At 44.6% G+C, this 11,715-nt stretch overlaps 1 protein-coding gene across 1 annotated transcript in view; it reads left to right on the forward strand.

Moving 5' to 3' along the window:
* The window catches only part of ACTN2 (actinin alpha 2), a 76,147-nt gene extending 64,880 nt beyond the window's left edge, over positions 1–11,267 (forward strand). The window contains 7 exon segments of the mRNA XM_010384678.2: positions 1,357–1,491; positions 2,412–2,576; positions 2,578–2,592; positions 3,612–3,758; positions 7,171–7,236; positions 8,786–8,944; positions 10,534–11,267. Of these exon segments, the coding sequence (XP_010382980.1) occupies positions 1,357–1,491; positions 2,412–2,576; positions 2,578–2,592; positions 3,612–3,758; positions 7,171–7,236; positions 8,786–8,944; positions 10,534–10,692 (846 nt within the window). The 3' untranslated portion in view covers positions 10,693–11,267.
* The last annotated feature ends 448 nt before the right edge of the window (positions 11,268–11,715 follow it).

Below are 11,715 nucleotides of genomic sequence, written 5' to 3' on the forward strand. Positions count from 1 at the left end.
CAGGCTAGAATGCAGAGGTACAATCTCGGCTCATTGCAACCTCTGCCTCCTGGGTTCAAGCAATTTTCCTGTCTCAGCCTCCCTAGTAGCTGGGATTACAGGCGCCTGCCACCACGCCTAGCTAATTTTTTATATTTTTGATAGAGATGGGGTTTCACTATGTTGGCCAGGCTGGTCTTAAACTCCTGACCTCAGGTGATCCACCCGCCTCGGCCTCCCAAAATGCTGGGATTACAGGTGTGAGCCACCATGCCGGGGCAGAAATGTATCATTTTTTAAAGTGAGACAAACTTTTCTCCCATCAGTAAGTTATAAAGCAAATGGATTTTTGTTTAAAAAAAAAAAAAAAGACAATAATAATGCTTTTAGTAGCAGTTTTGCAGATGACACAAAGAAAGATTTTTGAAGTAGCTTTTTTCTTTTCCATTTATTGAAAGAGAATGGAGGCATAGCCTTAAAATGTAACTCACAAATGGAACAGAAAGCAGGTAGACCAGGTGTATACTCTTCTGTGGGCCAGCATGGTATAAGAATCGAACTCATGAACCCAGCGTGGGCTCTTGACATTTTGGTGTCATGAACCCCTCTGGCAGTCTGGGGAAGCCTGTGGATTCCTCTCATAATAATGTTTGTAAATTTATAAAAATATTTAATATTACAAAGGAAACAAATTATATTGAAATGTAGTTATTCAAATATCTCTAAAGTTATTGTAATGTATGTGCTTCTTTATGAACACATTTAAAACCAAGATCTAACAGCAGGTCCAATAATTTTGGAGTAGTGCTGAGTGTACGTGATACTTATTGCAAGAGGCAGGCATAACTGTAACATTAGTATAGAATGTCTGTGCTTTCTGTTGTGATAAGATCACAGGGACTGCTAAATACTGCTGCAGATTTGCTCTCCACATCGTTCATAAACAAAGGGAGTGCTAAATTTTAATCTGAGATGGTGAATATAGACATGTCAGTGTTCCCTTCATCCAAGTTCACAAATCCTCTGTACTCTGGACCTGGCCCTGACTTGGTTGTGCAGCAGGCCTAGAGGCTCTGGCTGGAGGGGAATGGTCGCTGCTCCTACTGCAGGCTGTTAAATACTCTCCACCTCATCCTGCCTTTCAGCAGGCACTTGGTGGCACTAGATGGCAGTCAAAGCTAAATCAAGCTCATCCTCTAGTCCCTAGAGTAGGGACTCCTCCTCCCTATCCTCCCTCTTCCTTCCCCCCATACCCTCCTCCATTCCTTTCTCCTTCTCCATTCCCACCCCAACCCCTTGAACTATTCCTGCATTCTGTGGTCGTTCCTGGGAGATCACAGCTGGCCTCTAACCCTTGTTGTCCTTGGGCCCTGACAGGTGAAGCAACTCGTGCCCATCCGCGATCAGTCCCTGCAGGAGGAGCTGGCTCGCCAGCATGCTAACGAGCGTCTGAGGCGCCAGTTTGCTGCACAAGCCAATGCCATTGGGCCCTGGATCCAAAACAAGATGGAGGTAAGCCAGTGCCCTCCCAGGCGCTGTTCACAAGCCCTGCAATAAGTCCCTTAGCCACGCAGCAGTGATACCGCACATGCTGTGGTTTCCAGCCACCCACTCAGTCAGGTGGGAGCACCGTTCTGTTATCACCCCAGCTTTATCTTTCAGCCCCTGGCTGTTGGGGACAGTGTGCAAACCGGGCACAATACAGAATGCAGGAAGGGGGCACTCAAGGAAGGAGAGTGGGGTCTTGCTAGGTTCTGTTTAGTTTCTCACTAAAAATGGTGACAGGGCTTTTTCTCCGTTTTTGGCCTCTGCAGGGCCTAGACTTTAAACCGTCTATCCCTACAAGGAGGACACGTGAAGACCCACAAATACTTTGCATTTTCAGAACATTTGAGGGACACTGGTCTTTAAATAACACTGTTGTCCTTTGATCATCAAGAACAGCCAGGGGACATTTATTGACTCATGTATTTCTTGCCCCACCACCCTTTTGGTGTTAAAATATTGACTTTTTTCTTTAAGGGGAGACCATCTAAAAATATAAGAAATTCTGATGGAGGAAGCATCTTGTGGGTCTTAAATCTGTCTGGCAGCTCCACCCACGCAGCCCACCCCCAGCTTCCTCCAGAGCAGGGCGGCTCTGCCCGACGGCATTTCCCTCCCGTGGCAAGAATCCGACAGGACTCATCTCTAACCCCTCTTGCCTCTCTGTTTTGGATCTTAGTTGACTTTTTTCCCCATTCTCTAGACAGACTAGAACTAGACCTTGTTTTGTTCTGTGATGCTCACTGAGAAAAGTGAGCCGCGTGACACCGGCCGCTGCCTGACGCTGGCCCAGCATCCGATGCAGGGTCTGGAACGGCGCCTCGCGCCGAGCTCCCTTAGAGGGTACTTTACTTTGTTTCTGTCTGCTTCTCACTCGCCTCCCTCAGGAGATTGCCCGGAGCTCCATCCAGATCACAGGAGCCCTGGAGGACCAGATGAATCAGCTGAAGCAGTACGAGCACAACATCATCAACTACAAGAACAACATCGACAAGCTGGAGGGAGACCATCAGCTCATCCAGGAGGCCCTTGTCTTTGACAACAAGCACACCGAACTACACGATGGAGGTACGGCAGCCAGGCACGCGTGCGCCGCTCGCTTGTCACGGGGACCACGCCACCTCCTCAGGGTGCTTTCTTCATGCACTTGTCCCTCTTTGTTCCTGCTAAGACCTACAAGTATGAAAGTTAGGGATCTTTAAGCCTTTCCAGTCACTATTTGTGGAAATGCTTCGTGAGCTATATCAAGAACTATATGATATTCCTGACAGTGACATTATCATTATTATTATCACCACCATAAATTCGCTACACTTCTTCACGGTGAGTGCCAGAAGCTGGACTGTGGCATTTCCACCAGTTAGGCCCAAACTGAACTCTCTGGGAGCCCGGAGGTATAACTCAGGGCTCATCCTGCTACTTGGTAAACGGGAAAATATTTTTAGTGACAAACAAGAGTATATCCTACAGAGTGCCCGCTGTCACCGCTAGAACCCTGGTGATACAGCATATCCTACAGAGTGCCCGCTGTCACTGTTAGAACCCTGGTGATACAGCATATCCTACAGAGTGCCCGCTGTCACCGTTAGAACCCTGGTGATAGAGCATATCCTACAGAGTGCCCGCTGTCACCGCTAGAACCCTGGTGATAGAGTGTATACTACAGAGTGCCCGCTGTCACCGCTAGAACCCTGGTGATACAGCATATCCTACAGAGTGCCCACTGCCACCGTTAGAACCCTGGTTATAGAGTGTATCCTACAGAGTGCCCGCTGCCACCGTTAGAACCCTGGTGATACAGCATATCCTACAGAGTGCCCGCTGCCACCGTTAGAACCCTGGTTATAGAGTATATACTGCAGAGTGCCCGCTGCCACTGTTAGAAAGCTGATGAGTACTTGTGAGTACTTCTCACTGCAGAATCTTGCAACAGATGACAAAGTAGAATTTTTTTTCTAGTGCAGTGAAGGCGATCGTGAGTCTTGCTTAGTAAGCCCTTTGAGTCGGCTGTGCAGTTATGAAAGTAAGAGGCAGCGTTGACATGCTGGAAAGACCTGGAACTGATCTTTCCCCTTTTCCCTCAATAGCACATTCGTGTTGGATGGGAGCTGCTGCTGACCACCATCGCCAGAACCATCAATGAGGTGGAGACTCAGATCCTGACGAGAGACGCGAAGGGCATCACCCAGGAGCAGATGAATGAGTTCAGAGCCTCCTTCAACCACTTTGACAGGGTACCACTCTCTACTTACTTGAAGGGCAATACTGGGGACATTAAACAATGTATCTGAAATAATATGCGTGCTCTCAGGTTAAGTCTTAAGGCTCCCCAACATTTACAGGGAAACAGGATCGTTAATGACAAAATCGCCACCAAAATGAAGGGTCCTAAGCTCTGGTATTGCTCAAGGTGACACAAAGCCCAGGTTTGTGTGCTGTTTCATGCAGATCGCTTAATAAGAATGCATTTCTAGTTGACATCAAAGCTCATTTGTTCTAAGTCAGTATATTTTTCACAAAATCTGACTGTTGGCTTTAGGTCATTTTGTAAAGACTTAAATACAAAACTCTGATATGCTTTTCCTAAGCAACTGTTTAGGAAAAGCATCTGGTCATAATTTAACCTGTTCTTTCAACATATACAGCTCAATTTTCTTTTTTAATGAACAAAATTGACACATGATCTCTTTTAAGGACACGCACCAACAAAATGGTGATAATTTTCATAGTAAAGGCATATAAAAAGATAAGTGCTGCTTTTTAAATATTATCTTGTATTTTGATTTGAATAATATTGAGTAAAACCAATTCTTTATGAGAAAATACTATTTACTAATCCTGTGGCTGAAAGTAAGTGACTATTAAGGCTACACTCTAATTCTTGTTTTTTTTGTTTTTTTTTTGTTTTTTTTTTTTAATGAGATGGAGTCTCGCTCTGTCACCAGGCTGGAGTGCAGTGGCACGATCTTGGCTCACTGCAACCTCCTCCCCTGGGTTCAAGCGATTCTCCTGCCTCAGCCTCCCGACTAGCTGGGACTACAGGCACCCGCCACCACGCCAGCTAATTTTTGTATTTTTTTTAGTAAGGACAGGGTTTCACCATGTTAGGCAGGATGGTCTCGATCTCCTGACCTCATGATCCACCCACCTCGGCCTCCCAAAATGCTAGGATTACAGGCGTGAGCCACCGCACTTGGCCTTTTTTTTTTTTTTTTTTTTTGTTTTTTTTGTTTTTTGTTTTTTTTGAGACAGGGTTGTGCTTTTGGTGCCCAGGATGCAGTGCAATGGTGCGATCTCAGCTCACTGCAGCCTCCACCTCCTGGGTTCAAGCGATTCTCCTGCCTCAGTCTCCCAAGTAGGCATGCACCACCATGCCAAGCTAATTTTTTGTATTTTTAGTAGAAACAGGGTTTTACCATGTTGGCAAGGTTGGTCTCGAACTCCTGACCTCAGGTGATCCACCTGCCTCAGCCTCCCAAAGTGCTGGGATTACAGGCGAGAGCCACCGCGCCTAGCTACGTTCCAATTCTTAAAGATCACTAAAAGGGATGTACCATTACTTTGTATGGAGCCCTGTTATGATTTGCAAATGTCCTTCACTGGTTCCTAAAATGCCTCTGGGCTAGACAGACCAGTCAGATTTGGGCCTGTTAGAGGGTTCAGACCACAGAGCTAGGCATTAGTGAAAAATTATACACAGAGATGGATATTGACATTCTTATAGTTTCAGCACACCTTCATTGTGCAGAAACGTGCTTTGATTTGACCTAACTGCATTCAGTAAAGCCCAAGTCATTTTTCTTCCAAGGAGGGAAATGATGGCTCTTCATCCCGGCACACAACCATCTCTTATTGACAGACACTCTTATTCACTGGGGCTGCGTTAGAGGAAGAAAGCACATTGATTTGAATCCAAGGTGATCACAGTCTTTTGCAACGAAAGTCCAAGGAGTACAGTGCAGAACTTGCCATGTTTAGAAGTTTGTTCAAATTAAACATGATTCTTTGTCTTGTGGGGAAAATAGTTCGCTTACTATGTAGTGGGAAGGGGTGTCATGTCAGGGATACGGATCCACTTGGCTTCGTCTTTTCATTAAACGGTAAAGATAGGCATGGCAGGGGGCACAAAGGCTGTGAATGGAGGGATTCTTCGTGGACATCAGAGAATTAGAGAAGGTTTTACAGCATAGGTGTAACATGACCAGAGCTGTGCTGCAAAAAAAAAAAAAAAAAAAAAAAAAAAAAATGTGCCAGACAGCACATTTAAGATGAAGGATAGACAGAAGGGAAGGAGAAAAGATGAGAAAGTTAGTAGAGGATCAGACCCAAGTCTGTTTGGAAAATGAGAGAGAAGGAACATGAACTTCAGGGCTGAGGGATAGGAGCGGTGGGAATGAAGAAAAGAAAAGAGGTAGATCTGAGATTGAGACAAATCTGACAGAGGTGAACAACAGGATTTGGGGGCTAAGGGAGAGGGTGAGATGGAAAGTTCAAACCGTGAAGACATGGGAGAAGTGGGACTCAGCTATTGCAAAAGCAGGAGGAGTCCAGGTCTAGAGTTTCGGGCTGAAGCCTCCAGGAGTCACCGTATAATGGCCCTGTCCAGCAAGAGTCTGGAGAGTAAGAAGAGAGAAGGCCCAGATCTTAGGGAACTACTACATTTATGGGAGGCAGAAGAGCCAGAGGAGGAGCATTAGAGAAAGTGGAGGAGACTGGGTCAAGGTGGGAAGCATCACTTAAGAGAATGCTGCTGAGGAATCCGGCAGTGACTGAGGACAGAGTACATGGGTGTGAGGACAGACATATAAAGTCTCTTATTCATAGAAAAAAAGAACTTCTGACATTAGCTTTTGGGACTGGCTGTTTCACGGGCAAGCGCAAACAACAGAAAATAGCCTTCTATTTAATAATTCATATGGCCAATAACCAGTGTTTTTTTCTCTTTAAGTGTGTACTGATGCTGAAACATTAGCCATCCCTTTAAAACCCTCAATGAATCTTCAGCACAGCTGTGCGCTTCATGTCACATGCAGGGCTTTGCATTGACACCCCTGTTTCTATAGAGTTGGGTTGCAGTTTGTCCTGACCTGGCCTTTCTCAGCTGGGAAAACTTGTCCCTGTGGACCCCTTCTTGCACACTGCTGTGTAGACTCTCATTGGATTTTTGGGAGCAGCTGAGCTTGCCACACATAGGGGCCACTGCATCCTGGCCCAAGGGCCTAAGAGTAGTTGCTTTCTAGGTGTCGGAGCTCTAGGAATGTGCTCATCTCTGCAGGAATTTTACAAATGATGATAACCTGGGATCATTGAGAGCATCGTCATTTCTTAGAACATTTACCATACGTTTTGTCATCAGTAGGTGGCAGCAGTGAGCTCCCAACTGGTTCCTTTTGCTATTTTCTTGAGTGTGTGGTCTCCGTTCATTTTTGTCTGGTCTATAGCCTCCTCTCCCCTCTTTTTGATTTTTAAGAAACTAGTTTGTAACATCCTTGTGCTGGCTCCATCCTTCTTGCAAGTCAGTGGTGACATTTACGACCTTAGCAGAGCTCAAAGCGCTTCTCTTACCAGATCTTTGTTCAGTTGGTCAAGTAGAGTTGCCCGTCTTGCTCTGTGCTCACCTGCTCTGTCCTTTGTTTTTGCCAACAGAGGAAGAATGGCCTGATGGATCATGAGGATTTCAGAGCCTGCCTGATTTCCATGGGTTATGACCTGGTAAGACAGAAGTTGAAATTGTGTACTAAGATTTGATATTTTATTGAGTTTGGATTTCTATTATAGAAGATGACAAGCTCAAACCAAGGTAGTGCATTTGGGATTGGTTCATTTTCATTATATAGGATAAGATTTTTTGAAGGTCTCACTGTTGCTGTATAAAAATAAAGTCACGGGGCCTGGCACAGTGGCTCATGCTTGTAATCCCAGCACTTTGGGAGGCCGAGGCGGGTGGATCACCTGAGGTCAGGGATTTGAGACCAGCCTGACCAACATGGTGAAACCTCATCTCTACTAAAAATACAAAAATTAGCCAGCCGTGGTGTTGGGTGCCTGTAGTGCCAGCTACTCAAGAGGTTGAGGCAGGAGAATGGCTTGAACCTGGGAGGCGGAGGTTGCAGTGAGCTGAGATTGCACCACTGCACTCCGGCCTGGGCGACAAGAGTGAAACTCTGTCAAAAAAAAAAAAAAAGTCACAGAACCAAAGCATTTATTTTTATTCAATAATTGGTCAGATGATTTATTCTAGTGAAGGAGATGAGAACATAGCCTTTTTGATTTTTTTAAACAGCTTTACTGAGATATAACTCACATACTGCGGTTTACCCATTTAAAGTGTACACTTCAGTGGCTTTTAGTAGCATCCTGATGATTTTTTTTTTTTTTTTTTTTTTTTTTTTTTTGAGACAGAGTCTCGCTCTGTCGCCCAGGCTGGAGTGCAGTGGCCGGATCTCAGCTCACTGCAAGCTCCGCCTCCCGGGTTTACGCCATTCTCCTGCCTCAGCCTCCTGAGTAGCTGGGACTACAGGCGCCCGCCACCTTGCCCGGCTAGTGTTTTGTATTTTTAGTAGAGGCGGGGTTTCACCATGTTAGCCAGGATGGTCTCGAACTCCTGACCTCGTGATCCACCCGTCTCGGCCTCCCAAAGTGCTGGGATTACAGGCTTGAGCCACCGCGCCCGGCCACCTGATGATTTTTCAAGTGCCCTTTCCTCTAATATGTTGAAAGGTAAAAAAGGTTTAGTCATAAATCAGCCAAGATAAACTTACATTTCACTGTGGGCTGGGATAGTCCTAGAATATCCAGTACTTCTCTGTTACCCATTAATGAGTATTTTTAACCTGGCCTGCCTCGATTCTCTTCGGGACTGTAAACTACAGTCGTGACAGCCATGTTCTGAGCTGCCTTCGATTTGGCAGCATTGCTTTCCTAGTTCTAATCTGAGAAAAGGGTTCAGCTCTCTCTTTGACCTACTCTTCCATAATTACGTTCCGTGACCCATGAAGGCCAGCAGTGGGTCCCAGAGAGGAAAGAATTCTGACATTTACAAGCTTCTAGTTTGAAGCTCCAGCAACTTTTAAAATTATTTGATAGCAGTAAACCTAAGTCACCCTGAAGGGGAGTCTCGTCCAAAGACCGAAGGGAAACACAGGTCAAACTTCAGTTTTCAGACATAAAGGAACTGGCGTGTCACTAGGGAAAGAATGAGAACGGCTCTGTTGAGAGCTGTGTACTGTTCGAGTACATGTTTCTTTGTACTTTGCCCCAGGGTGAAGCCGAATTTGCCCGCATTATGACCCTGGTAGATCCCAACGGGCAAGGTACCGTCACCTTCCAATCCTTCATCGACTTCATGACTAGAGAGACGGCCGACACGGATACCGCCGAGCAGGTCATCGCCTCCTTCCGGATCCTGGCTTCTGATAAGGTCTGCATTCACAGATTTGCTTCTGCTTTAGCAGGAGTCCACTACGTCATTCTAACAGAAAAGGCAACACTGTTGTAAATAAAAACCATTTTTATACCAGTGTACTTTGTACAGCATTGGCACTGATTTCAGAAAGCAGCAGGTAGACACACAACAATGGGGCGCTCAGCACAGAGGAAACAGACTTGCCATTCCTGGCATTCGTGCTTGGCCTTGCACTTAATTTTTATAGAAGGGACAGTAGTGTGTACTTTTATGTGTGTGTGTGTGTGTGTGTTACTGGTTCAACCCCCATTTTACATTCTAGTTTGGTGACTGTGACTCAGAAAGAAGAAACCATGCAATTTAGATGTTATAAAACTGGGTACCTTCTCCCAAGGATCAATAACCCTGACTTTGTGCCCAGCAAAATCATGGAGCAAAGTTAAATATAGCTGTTCAGTCAGTAAAAAATTGGCAAGCTTTTCCTTACATGTAGCCTAGACCTTCAGGAGGAGTTTAATTGCCAGTTCAGAATTTTCGTATTTTATCCCCCAAACAGTAAAAACATCTCTATGTACAAATTCAGTTTGAGACAGGATTATTTTACCCTGTTTTCTGGCTGAAAGGATAATGAACATTACCACAAGGAGGTTAGCGTGTTAAACACATTGACAGAGCCATATTTATTACCTTAAAAATCAGATAAAACCAACTATTTTTAAAATAATGTTTTCTTGGCCGGGCGCGGTGGCTCAAGCCTGTAATCCCAGCACTTTGGGAGGCCGAGACGGGCAGATCATGAGGTCAGGAGATCGAGACCATCCTGGCTAACACTGTGAAACCCCGTCTCTACTAAAAAATACAAAAAACTAGCCGGGCGAGGTGGCGGGCGCCTGTAGTCCCAGCTACTCGGGAGGCTGAGGCAGGAGAATGGTGTAAACCCGGGAGGCGGAGCTTGCAGTGAGCTGAGATCTGGCCACTGCACTCCAGCTCCGGCGACAGAGTGAGACTCCGTCTCAAAAAAAAAAAAAAAAAAAAAAAAGTCTTCTTTAAAATGAATCATTTACCTATGGGGTGAGGGTGGATGGGAAAGAGCCCAGATGATTTAGAAGGTAATAAACCGTGGCTCCTCCAACCCCACTAAGAAACTTCTACTATAAATTATATAATATACAAACTATAATTATATAAATTTTAATGTGATATTTGTGATTTCCTTTAACTTTTACCAACCAGTCTATTTGGTTGGAATTGTCCTATTTCCCACTGAACATTTTTTTTGAAAAGCTTCGTCTTTTCTGGTGTGAAATGCAGATCATAGTATGTATCCTTGCATTGTGGCTCAGTTTGAGAACTACTAGTAATGCTCCATTTGCCTTTATGAAGCATGTCACCCTTCCTGCTGGCCAGGCCAGCTTCTAGATACACTCCTACAAGTACAACTTGGCTTTCTGGTAGTTGTCTGATACTACTATGCCAATAGACTCCCTATTCTTTAGTCCTTTTGAAAAAGTAAACAGATGCAAGAAATATGTAAGTATTAAGACTATTTATGTTGTGGTGTTTTCTACAACTGACTGCAAACACGTGCGTATTTTTTTTTCCAGCCATACATCCTGGCGGAGGAGCTGCGTCGGGAGCTGCCCCCGGATCAGGCCCAGTACTGCATCAAGAGGATGCCCGCCTACTCGGGCCCAGGCAGCGTGCCTGGCGCCCTGGATTACACCGCGTTCTCCTCCGCACTCTATGGAGAGAGCGATCTGTGACATTGAGGTTCTGTAATCACCGATCCCATCAGAACGCAATAAAAGCAGAAGTCACAGTTGGTTTCCTGGAAACTTTGATAGGCTTTATTAAGTTGGGAGAGAGAGGGGGGAAAAAAAAAGCCTTTTGTAGTTCAGTAATTGCCAGCAATATAACACGGCTAAAATGAAGTTTCTACAGTATATGACATAGTACGCTTCATAAATAGGTTTATTTCTGAGTTTTTAGCTAAATGTAATGAAATATCAGGTTGATTTCTTTGATTAAACGGAACAAATTACTTGAGTAGTAGGAAATTAGGAGGATCTAGGGACAGAAGGAAAGTGAAAAATGTGAAAATACAAAATACCCAAGATTTAAGACCGGGGGGGGGGGAATCCACAAATTGGTAAATAAAGGTTTGCTATTTGTAAAAAATTTCATTTATCTCTAATATGCCTATGTGATTGCCCCTAGGGGAGTATATTTGGGATTCTAATGTTTTATTTTCATGCTTATCCAAAGATTACTATTGTGTCTTCAAATGAATATAATTGTGAGATGGAACTGCCAGGGATTAAAAAGACTATCAAAAAGATTTTTTGGCACTTACCATTTTTAAAATAGAGTTTATGGTCATCTCTTCATTATTTAGGGCTGGATGGTCAACTCAGTCAGTGATTTTTGATGCTTCTCTTATCCTCCAGAGTAGAGACCTAAGGAAACATGGAAGTCAGTTTAATTGCCAGAGGGAAGGAGGCAGTCACTAGGTTAAATGTGGTTTTTAGGATTATTTATTGATTCCAGGTTCCCATGCTTTTTGTTAGAGCTTATTAGTACAGGTTCTCAAGAGATGACCATATGAAAGTGCTCTGTTTTTCAATAAGCAGGTTTCTGTAGTAGTGGTTCATCACAAGGCAAGTCAGAAACCAGTATCCTTCTAGCACTCCAATCAGGACTTCCTTAGGCCTCTGTTAAGGAGAAGCCAGAGTTATCGTAGGAAAGGACTAATTCTCAGCAGCAGTGGAGGTGAGTAAAGATCTTTC

The sequence above is a fragment of the Rhinopithecus roxellana genome, chromosome 8 (assembly GCF_007565055.1).
Source record: "Rhinopithecus roxellana isolate Shanxi Qingling chromosome 8, ASM756505v1, whole genome shotgun sequence".
Classification (NCBI taxonomy): Eukaryota; Metazoa; Chordata; class Mammalia; order Primates; family Cercopithecidae; genus Rhinopithecus; species Rhinopithecus roxellana.